The sequence below is a fragment of the Talpa occidentalis genome, unplaced genomic scaffold (genome assembly GCF_014898055.3).
Source record: "Talpa occidentalis isolate TD23 unplaced genomic scaffold, MPIMG_talOcc4v2.1 talOcc4.10, whole genome shotgun sequence".
Lineage (NCBI taxonomy): Eukaryota > Metazoa > Chordata > Mammalia > Eulipotyphla > Talpidae > Talpa > Talpa occidentalis.
In genome coordinates, this window is record NW_023600993.1 from 91,442,764 (window position 1) to 91,462,830 (window position 20,067).

The 20,067-nt window shown below is 48.6% G+C and overlaps 1 protein-coding gene, 1 long non-coding RNA gene and 2 other non-coding genes across 7 annotated transcripts; 1 reads left to right on the plus strand and 3 right to left on the minus strand.

Moving 5' to 3' along the window:
* Positions 1-490: 490 nt before the first annotated feature.
* PRND (prion like protein doppel) lies at positions 491-5,834 on the plus strand. The gene is made up of 2 exons (XM_037498678.2): positions 491-568; positions 2,630-5,834. The coding sequence occupies exon 2, from the start codon at positions 2,641-2,643 to the stop codon at positions 3,178-3,180; it is 540 nt and encodes a 179-aa protein (XP_037354575.1). The 5' UTR covers positions 491-568; positions 2,630-2,640; the 3' UTR covers positions 3,181-5,834.
* A 5,714-nt stretch (positions 5,835-11,548) lies between these two features.
* LOC119235373 (uncharacterized) lies at positions 11,549-19,711 on the minus strand. 4 transcript variants are annotated; one of them, XR_005122826.2, is made up of 5 exons: positions 15,645-15,912; positions 15,181-15,397; positions 14,453-14,603; positions 12,994-13,093; positions 11,549-12,896 (listed from the first exon to the last, which is right to left on the minus strand). It is a non-coding gene; the product is annotated as an uncharacterized LOC119235373 (long non-coding RNA). The 4 variants fall into 4 exon arrangements; XR_008552645.1 differs by lacking the exons at positions 15,181-15,397; positions 15,645-15,912 and adding exons at positions 19,045-19,209; positions 19,644-19,711 and having other exon boundaries at positions 11,550-12,896; XR_005122827.2 differs by lacking the exon at positions 15,181-15,397 and having other exon boundaries at positions 11,551-12,896; positions 15,645-15,901.
* LOC119237743 (small nucleolar RNA SNORA71) lies at positions 13,800-13,933 on the minus strand. Its single transcript, XR_005123389.1, has one exon. It is a non-coding gene; the product is annotated as a small nucleolar RNA SNORA71 (small nucleolar RNA).
* On the minus strand, positions 14,966-15,097 carry LOC119237741 (small nucleolar RNA SNORA71). Its single transcript, XR_005123387.1, has one exon. It is a non-coding gene; the product is annotated as a small nucleolar RNA SNORA71 (small nucleolar RNA).
* Positions 19,712-20,067: the final 356 nt, after the last annotated feature.

Here is a 20,067-nt window from a genome sequence, read left to right on the forward strand (position 1 = left end):
CAACTCCCTGAGTGATGGGGATGAGGAGAACATCTTCTGTTATAATATCTGGGTTTTGTCCCAGGTTCCTGGCACAGAGGGGTACAGAGAGCTTCCAAATTGGTGCACCCTCCACATGTGGAGAGGGTGGTGCACCCTCCACATGTGGAGAGGGTGGTGCACCCCCCAGCTCCATGGGGACAGCAGCTTCTGCATTTCAACCCTTCCCAACCTCACCCTATCCTATTCATCTAGCTGTTCATTTGTATCTTTTATAATACCCTTGAAAATGAACCAGTAATAAGTTTTCAAATAATTGATTGATTAAAGGCACTTCCCAAGTCTTTCTGAGCCTCATCAAGATCATCACGTGGTATTTATTAGTAAGGAGTGAGGGAAAGCCCATCCTTCTTAAGCAAAGGAGGCCCTAAGACCCTGATTGGTCCTGTCGGGGAGGGCAGGGCTGCCATATTTGGAGAACAACAGGCTGGGCCCTCCCCCTGCAGCTCCTACATAGCTGGGCAGGCCTGAGGGCTGTGTGAGGACTGTGTGGCCAGGCTCCAGAGGCACCTCCCAGGGAAAGCCCAAGGTATGTGGGGAGGCAGAGCTTCTGTATGGGTTCCATTTCTGTGGTTAAGGATGCTCACTTCCAATGAGACCGCAAAGCAAGCAGGGATTTTTTTTACTCCCACTTGCCGGGATGTGTCCCCAGCCTGGGAACCCTTTTGAGAACGCCCAGGCATCACTGTTGCTGCGTGTCTGCACTTTGACCCTACAATGAAATGCTCCCCTAGGTTTGGCTGCTTGGGGTTTGCTTTTACTTTTAAGCCCCTGCCTGTGAAGATTAATTTCTTTCTCAAGATCTCGGTGCTTTAATTTTTTTTAATTTGACTTGCCTGCAATTTACGTGATTATTAAAATTTCCCCTACCAAGCGGTATGGGCTGATGACACGGGGTGTGACCCCCTATTTGAGAGATTAATGAATGTTTATTTCATGCTTGGTGCTCTTTAGAGAAAACTGGTCTGAGCTCACTGGGGTGGGGGGAGTTGGGGATACAGTGCTAAAAACTGGGTGCTCAGGCTGTTGGGAGAACTTTTGCCTACCCTGGGGGAGATACAGGTGATACCTGCAAGTAAAGAAAGGTCAGCAGAGACCTCTGCAGGCGTCCAGAGGTGGCTGATATGGCCCTAGCTTGCATTTCACCTTCTTCCAACCTAAGAACCAATGTCATGCTGCAGGTGAACATCTTAACGGAGGTACCCTGAGCACTTTGGGACTATTGCAGGGGCAGGCTGGAGGGCAGGTGAGCAACTAAGCTACCTTTTCAACCTCCTCCAGCCCTAGCACTCAGGGTCTCAAGTCTTCATCTAGGAGACAGTATCAGCATACTCCGAGGTAGTAATTCTTCCTTACCCCTGATCCACACAAAAGTCCAGGTGCTCAAGTAAGTGCCTGGAACACTTGACCTTGGGAGGTGGATTTCCACAATAACTATTGTACTCTCAGGAACCAGATGTAACAGACTACTGGATTGGAGGGGTTGGGGTGATTGATGTTCCCTGACATCAGCAGCAGTCCTTCTGATGCCCTGGGACCCTCGGGGCTCCCCCAGACTCCTGTCCTCCCCTTCATCTCATTTTCTCTGAAATTCCACACAGGCTCTGCTCTTTGCTCCGTTTAGACATCAACAGAGCTACCCTTCATGCCCAGTGAGTCCAAACGTACAATCCCAGCCCCAGCCCCTCCTGCAGCTCAGCGGGGCAAGGTGGGGGTACAGGGAACAGTGTCAGACAGACAGTTGGATTCAAACCTGCCACCTGCTATTGTGCGGCCTTATGCAAATGACTAACCTCTGAATCCTGGTATAACTTTCATAAAATGGGATAATAATGTACCTATTGCCTGTGAGAATTAAATTAGACAATGTTTGAGGCTGCTGCCTTGTAAGTGGTCAATAAAAAGCTTGTCATAGGGGAGGGAGGTATCACATTGGCCCTGGGGTAAGACTGGGAAGGAGACCTTGACGGAGGGAGGCAGGGTCTCCTGGCGAGCCCTCCATCTTTCTCTCCCCCGACCCTGCTCCTCTCTGTCATTGCAAGAAAATCCTTTGGATCAGCTGCCAGTGACTTCCTTAGAACGAATGGCAGAATGTGCCAGAGATAGCACCATCCTGGAACAGTAGAGAATCAAGCGGAAAACTAAAAATACAATTTCTGCCCAGTCTTTATTTTCAACTCTTCTACTGTAATTTCTACCAGGGCATTGTTTCATTTGAAAGACTCAGGACTATCAAAGAAATACACACACACATAAAATAAATGAGTAAGGACATATTAAATCCTTGCTTGTTTATTTTCCCATGCATATTCAAAGACTTTGTAATTGCCAGTTGCAGCTTCTTATCTGTTTTAGGAAACCAGGCTCAGCGCCCTGCATAGATATACCACCAGGCAAAAGTGAAATACTTGATTCCTACTTAACCTGTGCAGCCCAAGCCTGGGAAAGTGATTATACTTCAGGAAAAGTGTAATTGGAATGAGGATGGCATTGCTTGCCTAAAATCTCTCCCACACAGGAAGGGGGTGAGGTATCAGGGGACACTTGAAACCCACCGGGGAAGCTTACAGCCCAGTCTTTTCTGTTGCAGATTCTGACATCATGTGGAAGCATCTGGGGGGCTGGTGGCTGGTCATCTTCTGTGTGCTGTTCTTCAGCCAGCTCCCTGCCAACAAGGCGAGGGGCATCAAACACAGGATCAAGTGGGGCCGCAAGGCTTTGCCCAGCACCTCCCAGGTCACTGAGGCCCACGTGTCCGAGGTCAGGCCCGGCGCCTTCATCAGGCAGGGTCGCAAGCTGGATATCGACTTGGGAGCAGAGGGCAACAAGTACTATGAGGCCAACTACTGGCAGTTTCCCGACGGGATCCACTACAACAGCTGCTCCAAGGAGGCCAACATGACCAAGGAGAAGTTTGTCACCGGCTGCATCAACGCCACCCGGGCAGCCAACCAGGAGGAGCTGACCCGCGAGAAGCAGGACAACAAGCTCTACCAGCGGGTGCTGTGGCGGCTGGTCAGGGAGCTGTGCTCCGTCAAGCACTGCGATTTCTGGCAGGAAAAGGGAGCAGGACCCCAGGTCACCGCGCACCAGTCTGTGATGTTCTGCTCGCTGGTGCTCACTTGGTTCTTGGTGAAATAAGTGCACGAGCCAGCTGGCAGCCATAGAGATGGGCTCGGCAAACCTCGGAGCAGGTACCCCCTTCTCTCCCCAGCCCCAACCCACCGGTACTGAAGGTACCAAAGTGATTCTTCAGCGCTGAAAATAGCACTGCCAAGTGTGCGCTCAAATATTTGTTTGCATTTGACACATGTGCTAGTTGGGTGGCCTGTTCCCACCGCTTTCTCTCCCGGCTCATGGTGGAGTGTCTGACGCAGAATATATGCAATGAATGTTTGGTGAACAGATCAAAGAAATCTCCAGGGACTGTGCCAAGCCCTTCACAACCCCTCCCGCCACCCCCAAGGTAGGTGCAGTTCCCACTAGATGGGCAGGAAACAGCCCCCAGCTGAAGTAGCCGGGAAGGCAGAACCCAGCTGCTGGCTCATTCTGTTTTCCTCTCTCCAACCCCAGAGCCATCATGAGATCCCTTAAGTCTTGCGAGGCCCAAACCCAAACACATCTTTGTAATGAAACAGTGGGAAACTCACTCCACTTTTGGAAATATGAAGCCCTGAGCTGCTGGTCATTTATTTTGATAACTTGTTCCATGAAGGTTTCATTTAATTCCTCTAATTAAACTAAAATATAGGAAAGGAATTAAACTAAAGCAGCAAGCAAGACAAAGGCCCCAAAATTTATGGTAAAGAAATATTGTCAAGCTGATTCCCAAAGCAGACTAGCCCCACAGCTGGTTGCTATTCCCATCTGAGAAACAGCCCAGGTAGTCAAGAAAATATTTTTAAATGACTCGTTTGCTTTCTAATGTTCCCCTCACAAAAGGTTCTCAGTCCCTGTGTCCAGAAATCTGAGCATCTTTGCATGCACCCTCCATGCCTGACCAGTGTCCAGGGCTGCAATTTTGGTGAGGAAAATTTATCATATCGGGGAAACTTTTATCACTACAAAAAATAACTTCACTACAAAAGTTAAAAAGAAACTGTGTCTTTAAGGAGATCCAACAGGGGAATTCATTCATGCCATAAGCAAGAGTAGAAACAACATGTAGTGTCTACTTATTATTAATTAACATATCTATTATGAAATGTGAACACAATTTTAATGAAATTCATGAATCTAATGCCCTCAGCTGCCCCTACCAGCCCTCTGGGGTCTCCTTGGAGGCCTTCAAGAGCTGTTGAACCTTCCTTGGAGATAACAGCTGCTGCCTTTTATCAGTGGCCCTTTAGAGAGTCTGTAACGGGAACAATGTCCAGGGTTAGACAATTTATGCTCAGTATTTTAAAACATGAATGTTGACAATGGGACCTCTTGTCCTGAGCACCACAGCTATCAGAGTTCTTCTCAAGGATACATCTGGAAGGTTTCAACATGAAAAGTGGGTGGAGGCCTTGGGAGCAGGGAGTCCAGGGAGCAGCCTTGGATGGGAGAGGGGGAGACACATGCCCGCCTCCAACAGCACACGAGAAACACCAGATGCCTGAGCTCACCTTCCACTTTCACCTGTTGAAGTCTGGATCAAAGAATTACGAGATGCAAATTCAGAAGACGTAGAAGTTATTTCTTGCATTTCATTTTTTTTAATAATAAAATAGCAATAAAGGCAGATCAAGTACTTCCAGACTGATGTTTAAAATCCACATCCCAGCTCTCCTGAGTTTAATTTCAAGGTCATGCACAGCCACGTACGCAAAATGACTTCATGTATGGAAAAGCTTAAGTCATAATACAGAATATTTTCTCTAATTGCTGTCTTTTCTCACTTTGTTAATAAAATTTAGTTCCAGAAACTAGATAGAAGCAAGCTATAATGTGAATTTGTACATAGTCATACAAAATGCAAAATGCTTTTAATTGGATCTGTAAGGGCTTAAACATCCTTGGCATGCTTACAAAGTATGAGGTCAGGTGAAGGCTTTGTGAGCTGGTTTTTCATTTAGTAAAGGGCTGTCGAATGCTGGAGGTACTACAGGACATTGAGAGTGTCTTCCAAATTGTTCTCAGTGTAATCATTTTAAATGTGAATCATTTCACCATCACTCTCTGTCCCTTATAAGTGTTGACTTTTTTTAATGTTTATATATTAAAAGCGATATTGAAATCACAACAGATATCCAAAATCAAAACATTGCCCACACTTGCAGTCTTTGTTTTCATTTTGCCTGTAACTGCCCAGTCCTTACCTATTTGCATATATAAATGTACATATTTGCAATAATTATAGAGTGAGCTTTTATATTCTAAATTTTCCTTTAACCTTATCCTATGCTTCATACCTGAGATGCAGTCTCCCAGCTTTCACTGTGTTCAGATAGAGCAGGGAGAGTTTTTTGTTGATGACTGCTTTTTTAAGATAGTGTAATTATGCAGAACACATTTATTTCACCATAATTTTTCTGTTTCGTTGAACAATGCATCATGAACTCTCTTCTGTTCAACAACTAGTTACTTAGCTAACTCCTCCTTTTAGATTGCTGCCTAATATTCCATAGTAGGGGTTGATGTAAGCATTTAATTAATTGATTGAATCATTTTCTTGTTGATGGACCTTCAGATTATTTCCAGTTTTCCATGGCTGCAAACAATAAACATCCTTATACTTACAACCTTAACATCTGCTGTTTTTCTGTGGAATAAATGTACGTGTCTGGCACAAAGACTGCGTATCATTGAAATCTTTCTAGATCTGATTAGGTTGTGTTCCCACATAGCTGTCCCCACTCCCACTGCAGTGTATGACACCAACGTGAAAGAGTTTCCACATCTTCCAAGTTTAGGAATCTTCTCTCCTTTAAGTGTGCAGATGGCACACTTAAAACTTCCCAAGAAATTTGCACCAGAAGAACCATTGAAAATCTAAAAACTGTTACCAATTCCCATTCTAAACCAGCTCTTCAGTCCCAAACATCTGGCTGAGAAGTCTGGAAAACCAGCACTGTGTGTATTTAGGCTTCCTGCGGTGGGGGTTGTGGGTGGTTGGTTGCATAATTCACACTCCCTAACAGCCAGGAGAGGCTTGCAGTGAGATTGGCCTTTTATTAAATTTTAGTAAAATTGCAATGCAAAATTATCCCCATGCAGCGAGAATGCTGGATTTTGATCATCAAAACCAAAGTGCCATTTAGAAACCCCACCCTCTGACCCTCATGAGCTGTGCCCCCAGTGACTTTGGCTCGAGCCACCCACACTCTGTACCTCAAACTTTCTGATTGCAAGTGACCAGCTTGGGGTGGTGGCTACTGAGTCAGGAACCGATGACATCATCTGATGACATCGTCACTAGAACTAGAGAATAGCATTAGGCAAATCTGCCTATGAGGATATCAGTGTGATTAAAAATATGATCATATTGTTTAGGATAATAGAATGAACCTGAATCTCTTATTGGTCACATCTTGCACTTCCACCCAACATGCTTTCTTCCTGTGCTGTATAAATCTGGGCAGGGACACCCCAAGATGCTCACAGGTTGCTGTGTGGCATGTTGTGGGGTCTGCCAGGGTCTCAACTGAAATGCTGAGCACAGGGCAGGTGGATTCAACACTAGGTCTAACACACTTGCAGACGCATATGTGCAGCTGAGGATGAAGGGACACACAGATGTGGCACCAGGACAAGTTTCAGTTCCCCCAGTTGAAAGCTCATACACTGCTGGAACAGTAGACCTGCAGCAAGCTGTCTGCCAGCAATGTTGTGTTTGCTCTCTCAGCCCCAAGCCCGCAGTCAGATAGGCACTGGGCTGGTTCTCCTAGCCTCGCTGCTGGCAAAGCCCACCTCCCAGTTGGACACCCAGCTTCCCTGGTGAAAAGGCAGGGAGTCAAGGCCTCTCACCCCTGGGAACAACCAGCACCTGCAAAATGGTAACACGCTCCTTGCAAAATGGGAGCAAATTAGTACTTGTTTTTGACACATCTCTAAACCCAGCCCAGACCATTCACACCTGCCCCCAGATAAACAGATTCAGCTGTTTCCCTTGGCAAATGGGACCCTGCACCTCAGCCCATGGCTTTGAGGGGTGTTGGAGGGCATCTCACCTCTGGGCAATAGTGGAGATTTCACCCCTAGAGGACTAGCAACATGAGGTCTCCTCACACAGTGGTTTCCAGACCCTCAGCCGGGGTAGGAGTATATCTCTGACCTCCCGTGAAATAAGCCCCACTCACTGACCCACCCACTTCTACATGGACTTTTGGGTGGCTGCACCCAGCCCAGAGCTGACTACCCAAAAGAGTTTATCCTCTAATACTTAGGTGTCACTGCCCACCAAGAGGCTTCCGTCTACCCGTTCTGAATTCTCACCCATCCACCACCCACCTGCTCTGCCTTGGGGATTCCCATATCACAGTATAATGCAAAGCCTTTGGGGGGAAAACAGCCTTCTTAAACAATACGGATTGTTTTAACACCAATAAGTTTGGCCATAAATTGTGGAAAACAATTGGCAGGAGGCCAGAGAGGAACTAGAGGAAGCTGGAGGAAGCCAGTTAAGGCCTGAGGATCAAGCACAGCTGGTCTCTGGGATGGAAGGTGGAAGGGAGGGGAATTCACAGGGTGGGAGGGAAGATTAGGGCTAAGGCTCACCAAAGTGTAGGTATGTCAGCGCCCAGTGGTAGGGTGTTGTGCCCCGATGTGTTGGGGGAGGGGGTGGCTTTGGCTTCAAGAACCTTCATTCATCACCAAAGAACTGGATTTTCCAGGACTGAGCGGAGGGAAGGATCCAGGGCAGGCTCCTGGCTAGGTAAGACCCTTATCAGTTGTGTTGAACTTGATTTTCCAAATCCGCAACTGAGGTTTCTAATCTTTTTAATGGGCTGTTTTGACTCATGGCTACTTAACAGTCCAGAACAAATTGTCTTGGACATCTCTTCAATGTCATTTATCCTTCCCTGTATCTCAGTCAAACCCCATCATCACCTCTGCTTCCCCAAAGGAAAGAGAACAGAGGAGCAGGAGGCAAAGGGTAGATGGGTTTTCTTCAGCTTTTGGCTCATGGGACATAATCGAAAGTGTGACTGGCCCCAACCCAAAAGACTGGTGCTTTGCCCTCCAGAGAAAGAATTCACCAGAAAGTGCTGGGTGTAACTGAAGCAGGCAAGGCTTTATTAAAGAGACTCACGCATGAGGGAATCAGCGTGGGAAAGGAGACTTTAGCCTGGCTTCTCAAAGGGTGGTTAAATTGCATGCTTTATTTACACCATTCATTCATTCTGGAGATAGTTCTATAGCCTGGTGCTTCCTAGAGCAAGGGCTGGGCTCTTAGTGGAAGGAAGTGATTCAGGGGCACTGGAATTCGGGAGAAAGGCAGGTAGAGAGGTCTCCATCCCGAGGCTCAAGTTCCTGTGGACTTTTGGCAAGGTTGGGGCAGGCCTGGGTACAGGAATGCAAGGTGACAATGGGAGATATAAAAGTAAATGAATCATTATGTCACAAACTGATGACTGGCCTAGAATCTTAGGACAGGTCTCCCAATGTGGCTTTTACCCATGAGTCTCTTCCCCACAGGTCTGTCCTTCCTCCTTTGTTCCACCTCCAATATATATTCTCTTCTTTTTCTTTTTTTTTTTTTTAAAGATTTATCTATTTATGCATACAAGAGCTGGGGTACAGGCCAGAGATGTGGGGGGTGAGAGGATCCACCAGAGACAGAGTGGGGAACAAACAGGCAGAGTGACTGAAATACACTCTGAGGGGAGCAGTGAGCGAGACAGGAGAGGTCTGCTGCGCCATGTGGGTAGCTCCCTGGCCGGCTGGGGATCAAACTCGTGCTGCAGAGGCTACAGATTGCTTCATAGTGCGGTGATTAACCCTTGTGCCACCAGGGAGGCCCTATATTCTCTTCTTTCTTTCCTCCTTCCCAGCTGCCTTGCATTCAGGAAGTCCAGTTCATGGCGTGGTGGGAGTTGTAATGCGAGGCAGCTGCATGTAAGTGGGGAGGGAAAATGGCACACATTTCCTGCACTGAGATGCCTTTGCAAGATTTCCAGAGGTCTCTCATTCACATCTGAGCATTCACCTCTCCCCCCAACACACAAACACACACCTTGACCTGGATATCTGGGTGGTCCAGGTCTCTGAACACTTCCCACACCTCACCTCAGGGCATAAACCTCCCAGCAAATTATCTGCCCAGCCCTGACCTCTACTGCAAGCTTTGCTTCCTTCTCTGTCTGGGTGGTGACTGACTCACTTGAGAAACCTCTTTCTTGGTGTGTAAGATTAACATGTGGTTTCCCAGAGTGGACATTTCATTTTTTACAGGAGTTTTTTTCGCATTAAATGGATATGGAAAATGTCGGGAGTTTTTTTTCAAAGATTTAATTTATTTCTATGCATACAAGAGCTGGGGTATAGGCCAGAGGTCTGGGGTGGGGGAGGGCAGTGAGAGGATTCACCAGAGAGAGTAGGGAGCAGGACAGACTGACTGAAATACACTGCTGAGGGGAGCAGTGGGCGACAGGAGAGGTCTGCCGTGCCATGTGGGTGTCTCTCTGGCTGGGGATTGAACTTGTGCTGCAGGCATCTTCATGGGTTGCATCTTAACCCCTTGCGCCACTAGCGAGGCCTGGAAAAAGTCGTTTTTAGAGCCCAGCTTGCAGTCCCTTTGGAGATCTGGGAGCTTAGCTTCTGGGCCTGGAGCCTGGTCCTGTGGTGACTGCTCGGGGCTTTCTCAGAGCTGGTAGGGAAATTCCCAGGCAGTGGTTTGTTCTCACGACCCCCTTGCCCGAGCCCACAGGGAGCTCCTGGAGGCCTCTGCTTTTCCTCCGGCTCTTTGTTCAGCAGGTTCCCCTTCCTGTGGCTCCCATCCTACCCCTGCAGGGAGACAATACAAAGCCCACCAAGGTCACCTGACATCTCTGAGGCTCCCACACACCACCTGCACCCTCCCCTGCCGAATTCATTGATGCTTTTTTTTTTTAATACACTGCTGAGGGGGAGCAGCAGGCGAGACAGGAGAGGTCTGCTGTGCCATGTGGGTAGCTCCCTGGCCAGCTGGGGATTGAACTCATGCTGCAGAGGCTGTGGATTGCTTCATAGTACAGTACTTAACCCCTTGCGACACCAGGGAGGCCCGATGCTTCATTTTTTAAAGATTTATTCATGCATAGGCCAGAAGTGCAGAGGGTGAGCGGATTCACCAGAGACAGAACGGGGAACAGAACAGGCAGATTGACTGAAATACACTGCTGAGGGGAGCAGCTGGCGAGACAGGAGAGGTCTGCTGTGCCATGTTGGTAGCGTCTCGGCCTGGTCAGAAACGGAACTCAGTCCCTAGCTGTGATAGTGCTGAGACTTAACCCTTAGGCCATCCAGGCAGCCCCTGAGGCTTCATTCTTAGGGCACTTTGCCTTTGGAGGCTGTTGCCTGCTTGGGGAGTGTTGGGGGACAAGGTTCTTCTAAGTCAAGGCAGTGTAAGGAGAGGAACTCTACTAAAAAAAGGAGAGGGAGGTCTGTGAACTTGGCTTTTTCTGCTTAAGAAATCCCTGTCTCCTTATTCCCCAAAATGAGAGGCTGGTGCTCCACGCAAATCCAGTTTTGCTCCTCCCTCACTTGTCTATGGAGGCCCCTGGTCACATGCCCTCAACATTCGTGGAGGCTCCTCCTTCTCTCTGGCAGTTTCCTAAGTGGGTTCTCAGACCCAGGTTAACATCCCTAGGCCACCCTCAGAGGGTCTTACTGCATATTATTATGCAGTTGATACACACAAAAAATTTAGACTCTGGGTTTTCTTTGAGTAGCATTTTTTTTAGCAAGGAGCTGTTGTTTTCTTATTTCTACCATACTGTTGAATCATTGTAACAAGTTCTTACTTTTAAAATGTTAAATTTCTAGTACCCACATTTACTTTTTGCTCTGAAGTACCATATTAACTTTTTTAAAGATTTGTTTATGCATACTGGAGTGTAACTGGAGTGTAAGCCAGAAGTGCAGGGGGTGAGAGGATTCACCAGAGAGTGGGAAGCAGAACAGGTGGATCCACTGAAATACACTGCTGAGGGAAGCAGCTGACAGGAAAGGTCTACTGCACCATGTGGGCCAGCCAAGGATCCAACTTGTGCTGCAGTGGCAGGTGACAGCTTAATAGCGCTGTCTTTGTGCCACCAGGGAGGCCCACCATATTTTTTTTTAAAGATTTATTTATTTATTTATTTATGTATACAAGTACTGGGTACAGTCAGAAGTGCGGGAGGGTGAGAGAATTCACCAGAGCCAGAGCATGGAGCAGAACAGGCAGACAGACAGAAGACACTGCTGAGGGGAGCAGCAGGCGCGGCAGGAGAGGTCTGCGCACCATGTGGGACCCTCACCAGCGGCCGGGGATCGAACCGGTGGTCAAGAGGCTGCGGGCAGCTTCGCAGCCCAGCGCTCAACCTCTGCGCCACCGGGGAGGCCCCCACATTAATTTTTAACTTCAAATTGTGAATATTCATATTGTACCTCCTGACAGCTGACTTTTCCTTTCTCAAATTCAGAACTTAGTAAAGGGATTAAAACATCTTTTTGCATAAACTATCTTTGGGTTTCCTAGAAACCTGAAACCATAACCAGGTAACAGGAAGATTTACCTTCACCTTAAAAAGGACAAAAACACACAGATTTTAGCATTTTCCAAGTTTTAATAAACGCGAAACTTTGAGAGCTCATTTGCCAAATTTAGGAAAAAACCCACAAAGCTGGTAAGAGTCCCCTCTTCCAATATTATTTGTGTACATATAACCTACTATTAATATAAAAACATTTCAATAATATAAGCTCTCAGATTAACAGTTTTCCCCATGACATAAGCCCAGAGGCACTAGTGTGCCGATGTCCTGGCTATGTAGGTCCTTACTCTAAGGTCACCCTTAGACTCCTCTGGAACTGTTCTTTCTCAAGAGGCATTAAATAAATACAATAAATGCAACTTTATTTAACTCCATCAACTATGACCTTTATCAGATGGGCTATGAGGTTATGCAAGTTTTCCAAAAATGGATATTTTGTCAAAGTTCAGTTTTAAAGGCAAAAGTAATTTATTCCCTTTTTAATGCCAGCTCTATCTGGCCTTTTCCATTCCTAAAACTGTTTTCTTCAGTTTCACCAGGTTTCACTATCCTACATCTTTTCAAAGAACCAACCTAACCATGCTACTCTTCATTTTTGCATATATCTTCTTTTTTAGTTTCTGCTCTAATTGTTATTACTTTTATGTCTTCTCTCTTTACAACTTATTAAATTTCAGTCTTTCTTCTACTCCAATGTTTGCAAAATGATATAAATTTCTCCTTAGGAATTATCTTAGTTCCATCCCACAAGTTGGTATGATAATGAAATCGTCATTATCATAGTTATATATGTTTTCTCATTCTCTTTGATGAGTAACATCAAATGTATTTCAGGTCTCCCAAACTTATGGATTTTTCAAAACTTTTATTTTGTTATTGTCCTAACATTATACTGTAACACAATCACATTGTATTGATTGAGTAGCTAGCTATAAATTCAAGAGAAAAGCTCCCAGTTATTTAAAAAAGTCACCCCAAGCTTGGGAAGGGACATGGGGCTGGCCTTCCCTGCCCATTGTCTTCTTGAGATACTGCTGTCAAGGCCACGTGCTCCCAGTCCCTGCCAATCTCGTGCAGAGTGAACAGTTCCATGATGCTCTGAGCAGGCAGCAGGGAGCAGGGCTAGTGATGCTTCATGTGATGACCTCACTCTCCATTCTCTGCCCCACTCAGGTACACAAACAGCCATCGAATCTAAAAGAAAGGACAAGTGAGACCAATGGTTTGGAGTTCCCATCTGGATAAATGCATAACCATGGTTATGGATTTCTAGCCCTTGACATTAACTCACCCTGGGGAGAAAAAGCAGCAAACCTCCATCCCAAGTCATTCTGAGGGTCACCATCGTGTGGTCTTGAAACTTCCTTCAAGTCTTCAGGCCTAAGACTGTCCTAGCAAGGCAAGGAAGCATATACGCAGTTGACAAGCAGCTGCCATCTTCTTCCCAAGCTGACATCACTGAGAGTCCCACTCAAAAGGCCCACATTTATGCACACCACATTAGCTGTCCCCAAAACAGAAAGAGTATAAGGAAAAACATATCTTGTTTTAATAATAACTTTCTTTCAACCAGGTAATAATCAGGGCAATTGGCCCAGAGGATTGCTCTGGAATCCACAGGACAGCTCAGTGCTGCCAGGGGCTTTGACACTGAGACCCTTTGACTAAAAGGATGGATCACCATCCTCAGCAGCTCTCCCACCTGCCAGTAGGCACCTGCCCCTCCTGTCACAAGGCCTCAGCAGTTATCATGCTATTCTACAAAGACCCACTCAATATGAACCAGCCACAAAAGGTAAGTGGAAGATGAACTTCCAGTAAGACTTGTTAGGTGGCCAGGTCTTTAAAGATCAAGATTGCCAGACCCATTTGAAGAGTAAGTGAGAAAACATCATCAGTAATTGGGGACATTACACACGTGAATTCCAACTCAAACCACAGGACTCTATACCCAGAGACATAGATGGCCAAAGTGGGGAGTGGGAGCAAGGATAATCTCTTTTCAAAATGGTCACCAATGTCCACTAAATCCTCCAGCATGGAAGAGCTCCAAGACCAGGAACTAGGCTGTCACGCAGGACAAGGGTGATGCAAAAGTGTACGAAAGCTTCAGGGTTCAGAAGGGACAAGTTTCCCCTCCAAACACGGGGAAAACTTCTTTCAGCAGTTCCTCTCCCTGCACTATCAATGACCAGGGCACGGGCAGCCCATGATCACTTTCGAATGCAGGTGTAGACAAGGGCAACATGTGAGCCGAGCAGCCTGGGCAGCTGTGATCTTAAGAGTCCATAGACAAGTCAGTGACCAGACTTGCACCCTGATTACAGCAGCTGCCTCTGATCTTCAGATTATTCACCATTGCCTGCTAAAGGTTGACAGGAAGATTAAGAGCAGCAACATTTGAGGATGTTGGCTTCTGACTGTGAGCACCACTACTGATATCTAACAGGATTCTCATTCGGGCTCAGAGGGGTCACTGGGGACGACTCCAGGTTCGTCCTGGTCACTGGGGACAAATGCAACCCTCTGCTCATCCCACACGCTGCTGTTTTCCTTTCAACAGCACAGCAGCTTTTGCCAGGGGCTTTCAGACAGAAAAGGGCCCAGAACTGTGTTTGTGGTCTAAAAGGGAAATGCCGGGAGCACTGGGAGGCACTATCACCTGCACACTCACACCTCATCATTTCATCACCTCTGGCCTCGCAGCCTGCACAAAGCGTGAGCTCTACCGACACAGGCAGGACACTTACCTGAGACTTTGAAACCCAGGTTCTCCCTGAGGACTGCTCTTATGCACATGGAATAGCAGCCACATGATATTCCGGCAGGAACAAGAAGCCAGCATATGATCAGTCCATTTGGTACTGCTTACAAGTCCATGACACCATCAACAGTAAACACCTGGGAAATGTAGGTATTGGATATGAAGGCTCTGACCACTGGCTTCCCTCCATCTACCTGATGCTCTGGTCACTCTCCCAGAAAGAAGAGATGACTCCTCTGAACATGGGGAAAACCCTGCAAATTTTCCTTTGCCTGCATTAACCAATGACCTGGACACAGGCAGCCTCACTCACTTCAATGGGGCAGTTGAAATTGGAGACCTGTGTCTGAAAACCACAGATGTGGTCCTACAACCAAACCACACATTTCAGGAGGGAGCAATCACTCTCACCTTCCTTTGTTAAAGGCTCACAGAAGCCAGCACTAAGGTAGGCAGAGTACTATGGGTGCCAGGATGCACCCAAAAGATAGGAAGGAGGTGTGAGAAAGCGCCAGGGTTTGAAAGGGACAGGGAAGACCCTCCAAACACGGGAAATGCTTTCAGACATTCCTCTCCCTGCACTATCAATGACCAGGGCACAGACAGCCCACGATCACTTTCGAATGCAGGTGCAGCAAAGGGCAGAAGGTGAGCTGGGAACAAAGGCCAATGTTGCCAGCCCACTTACAGACCCAGCAAGGGAGAGCTGCTCACCCAAGTCCAGGACCCAAGGGCCGTCATCACTTCCCATAAAGATGCCACCCTCATCAGATGGTCCACAGGAAGACTAGTTTCTGCTGAAAAATGCCTCCATAGTTCATTCAACCCACAGGACCAGCTGAGTACCTACTCCAAGCCAGGTGCCTGGGTTCAGAAACCACCACCACCAGACACCAGGCCTCCTTCCTCTGGGCTCTTCCAGTTTCCCTACCTGAAGAAAAGGAAAAGGAACTCACCCAAGGCTACCTGGCTAAAGCAGGGCTGAGTCAGGACCTCAACTCAGACCCTGGGCCCCAACACTAGCCCCTCCATTAATTACTCTAGGCCTCCAGCACAGGGCCGGGCCAGGCCTGTGCTTCTCAGAACCCAACTGGGCTCCAGAACCACAGCTCTCGGGTGCGCTGGGCAGGAAAACAACGAGCCCCACGTTCACGGGGCCCAGGAGCAGCAGCACTTACCCACAGGGCAGCCCCAGCCCCTGCACAGGGCGGGTGCAGCAGGCAGTGTGGCCCCTTCACGCCCCGCAGGAGCCGAGGGGGCGCTGGCGGAGCTGGGCCCGCAAAGCCATCCAGACGGCTTTCTTGTCTCCGAGGCGGCGCAGAGCCGGCTGGCCCGGCCAGGGGAAAGCAGGGGGCCGGGGCTCCGGTGCAAGCAGCGGACAGGGGCCCCACGCGTCACAGGCCCGTCTCCCGCCACTACGCGGCCGGGTGAGAACCGGGGATCCGACGGCCGCACCCGCCCAGCAGCCGGCGGGCTCCGTCCCGCGTCCCCGCCACCCCCGGTCCACCCGCGGCGACGGGCGGGCACGAACCCAGGGCCGGGGCTGGGCTCGGGCCGACCTCGTGGGGCCCCGCGGCGGGGGAGGCGCAGATCACGCGCCCAGAGGCCCCGCGGCGCACCCACCCGAGACCCCAGGCCGGCGGCGCGAGAGCGCGACGCAGCGGGAAGCGGCGCGGGGCGGGCATCGCGGGACGCGGCAGCCACGCGGCCGGCGAAGCGCGGCGACGCCTCCACGCGGGCGGAAGTGCCGGCGAGCGCCGGGTGGGCTAGAGCGTCGGCCCCGCGGGCGGAACCCGCCCGGGCGCTCCTGCGCGCCCCCTGGTGGCCCGGGGCGCAAATGCCGGCTCCTGGGGGTCCGGGAAAACTCAAAACTTTTTTTTTTTAAAGATTTATCTATTTATGCACACAAGAGCTGGGGTACAGGCCAGAGATGGGGTGGGGGTGAGAGGATTCACCAGAGACAGAGTGGGGAGCAGAACAGGCAGACTGACCGAAGTACACAGCTGAGGGGAGCAGCAGGCGCAACAGGAGAGGTCGGCTTCACCGTGTGGGTAGCTCCCTGGCCAGCTGGGTATTGAACTTATGCTGCAGAGTCCGCAGATTGCTTCATTGTGCGGTGCTTAACCCTTTGCGCCACCAGGGAGGCCCAAAACTCAAACTTTTCTACAGTATTGGAAGTAACATTCTCTCGCTTGCTTTGCTTTTGGTCTGTTCTGTTAACACAGATTTATTTACCTTTAGTCTGTAGGAAGGGTCACCTTTCCATGTGAGGAGCTGTGATCAGTAAAAGCTAATGCTGAGTGTGTTTAGCTTGGGCATTAGGGCTCTGGTCTGAGTGACCCCAGTATTCCTAGTACCTAGGTGTAGGGGCAGGTTGGGCACTGAGCTGGTTATCTATGATCCAAGCAGACCGGGTAAAAGAGTCCTGGAGCCCTCGGTGGCTTTCTCAGGCTTTTATTGAGCTTTTACATGTAGTGCAGAAACCAGGTGCATAGCAGGCGGCGGCTGGGTGGGGGAAGGCCGCCAAGCCCCAGGCAAGTCTTCACTCTGGGCTTCTCTGGCCTTCTTTGGCTTTCTTTCTCCCCTTCTCTCTCCTGCCTCTGCTTCTCTTGGTGACTTTCTCAATACTCCTCCCATGGCCCACAGAAGTAAACAACACAACTATGTAACAACTGCAGGCGCCCTATCAGGCAGGGCAATCCTAATGGTAGGAGGGCAGAAAAGTCTGAAAACCATTTACCCTACGCTAGGTTAGTGGCTGGCACAGCTGAACAAGTGAGTGAATCCTGGGCATATATCTATTCGGAGTAACCAGACTAAAATACCATCTCATGGTCAGAGGCTGGGATGTAAGTGTGTCAGAAGATGAGTGTAGGGAGGTAGGCAGGTGCTTCGCTGAACTTTGGCCTAAGCATGAGTCTTGACCCACGCCTGATCTGGTTGGCGTAGTGTCAGAGAAGATAGCGGTTCCTGCTCCCATCATCGACACTGGGGACAGACTTGGGAGGGAGTTCACGACCACAAATCTCACAAGCACTAGCACTTCCTGCATCCCGGCCCAGACGTATCTCTGGATCTGGGGCGACTGCACCCACATTCTGAAGTGTAAAAAGCCCACCACAGGCCTGAGGAAGAGGATCCACCTCAGATACCAGATCTTCACTAGGTCAGCACAGGTGGAAATCCAGCCCTCACCAGTGCAGAGGGCTATCCCTCAGGGAAGCTTCTAAGATGGTGAGAAGTTGGGGGTTTCTGTGATGGGGTCGCTGGCATAGGGGTGCTGTGGCTATGAAGACAGAGCAACGGGGTCGGTGTACACAGTTGTGGCTGCTCAGCTCAGCATCCTCTGCTGCCTCTGCTGCCTCTTGCTCTTGCTCTGATTGGTCATGTGTCATGCTGTGGAACCTAACTTCTCTGGCCAGCCTCTTAGCATAGCTGTGAGAATTAAGTGAAATGAGACTTAGAGAGGGCATAGCACAGAGCCAATGACCAATGCCCAGGAGTTCCTGCGCCTTAGCATTTCTGAGAGACCAGGGGGCTTCTGGGAAGGTGAAGAGTGGGATTATGAGATAGAGGGAAAGCTGTGTTGGCAAAGTGTTAGGCAGTGCTGCCCAGTATTAATGTAATGCCAGCCACAGAGGTAATTTTAAATTTGCTAGGAGTCACATTAAAAAGTTACTCAAAAAGGTGAAGTTAATTTGCATAATATATTCTATTTGACCTAACGTAACCGAAACATTATCATTTCTGTGTGTAATAACATTTGTAATTTATTTGTGATATTTTACTGTTCTTTCTCTGGTTTTTGGAATCCAGTGCATGTTTTATACTGCTATTACATTGCACTTTGAACTGACTTCATTGTCCACATGTGACTGGTGGCTGCTGCGTTCATCAGTGCCAGTCTAAGGCCTTCTGGCTCAGGAGAGAAGCAGCAAACAGAGCATCAGCATATTCCACAGCCTGGGACATCCAAGGAAGGGTGCGTCCCCTGCACTACTCAAGTTGGGGGCCTCTTTGTCTTGAGCTGGAGACAAGGTAAAAGTGCCTTCAGAAGGTGGGAAAAGGTAGGACCATGAATCAAAGCTAGATCCTTCTCCCACATCCCTTCCTCCCCTGAAGTCAGGGGGGGATTTGGTCCCTTTATTTCTGCATCCCCAGTGCTGAGAGGAGGTCAGGGGTCTGAGCAGTGTGGTTTATGTTTGTGCATTGTCAACGTAACAGGATGTTAACATGGACATTTATCCAAAGGTTCCCTTTCGGAACAGGATGAAGATATGGGATGAATCATCTCCAGTGGTGGCTGTTTTAGGTAAAAAGTGATTGAATGTTGGCAATTTTTGAAGTTTCCACCTGTTGATATGGCAGCTGACTTCCAAAGGTGTTAGGCCAGATGCAGAATTTAGGGAGAAAAAAAACCTAAAAATAGCTGCTTTTGACTCTTGAATCCTCTCTTCTAATTTGAGGGTCTTAACAGCACAAAAATAGATATTAAAAAGGGGAAATTATGAATTCTGGGTCATAAAATTGTCCCTCCTTCTGCCCCAAGGGGGAGAGTAGGGAAGGAATTTCTCTCACCTGAACTTACTAAGAGGAGCCGGAAACATGCAGGAGCTTGACATATGTCCCCTGGAGTTGGAGCACAGCTGACAGATGCTCAAAGTACTCCTAAGCTACAGGATCAAGGTCCCCTTCAGCAGGTATAGAATCTGGTCGGTGTGTCGACCTGCTGCTCACAAGTTCCTGCCCAAGAGGGAGCATGTTGGGGTGAGGGGATCCCAGAAGAGGGGAGACTCCCCTCTGCCCTACTCTTTAGTCTCTGTTTTTGGAGGTACTGGGAGTGGGTGGGTGAACAGAAACCCCCTGGTGAAGAGAATCAGAATTGAATAAGTCAGGAGGCTTGTGAGCAATCCCAGCAGACAGCAACCTACCCTGTGCCTGGCCCCAACAGGTGGAGAGGACAGAAGCCTTCCCTGAGCAAATGGTGACTGAATACATGATGGCCGGATTAGTTTGGACATTTTAAATAATGCAATGGAAATATTATTTCTCATTTTCAGTACCTGAGAGTGAGCAGACAAGCTAATAGGCCATTCTGATACTTTTCTAGGGGCAGGGAAAAAGACATTTCCTCTTTGAAAGTCTAAAGAGACAGGTAAAAAAATATGATTACATACCAGAAATCCTGCTTTGAGTATACTGGGCACATTAATAAAGGTTGGGCTGTAACTGGAGGGGAGGAGGTGGCCCACATCACACCATCCTGGAGTTTGTGACCTCACAGTGGCTGAAAAATGCAGGCAGTCTGGAGCCCCTTCTCTTCTGAGATGGAGTCATGGGCAGGTTATTCCCAGAAGATGGTACCCAGAGTCTAGGCAGGAAGTAAACAGCTACCCCTCTGAGGCCTGTAGGAGTTCCAAGCCTGGTCCCTGCACGAAGAATGTACTCCACACTGGTGCTCTTGCTATGCCTGTTCGTCATCTGCCTCTGCTTGTTTTTGTTGCTCTGTTACTGCCTCTTTAAGAGGGAATAACCTCAGGCCCCTGCTAACTGAGCCTGAGTCCTGATGAAGACTTTGGCCACTCCAGTCTCCTCAGTTCC

Excerpts from the sequence above, each read along its gene's own strand:
- PRND (XM_037498678.2), top strand. The coding sequence starts at position 2,641 with ATGTGGAAGCATCTGGGGGGCTGGTGGCTGGTCATCTTCTGTGTGCTG.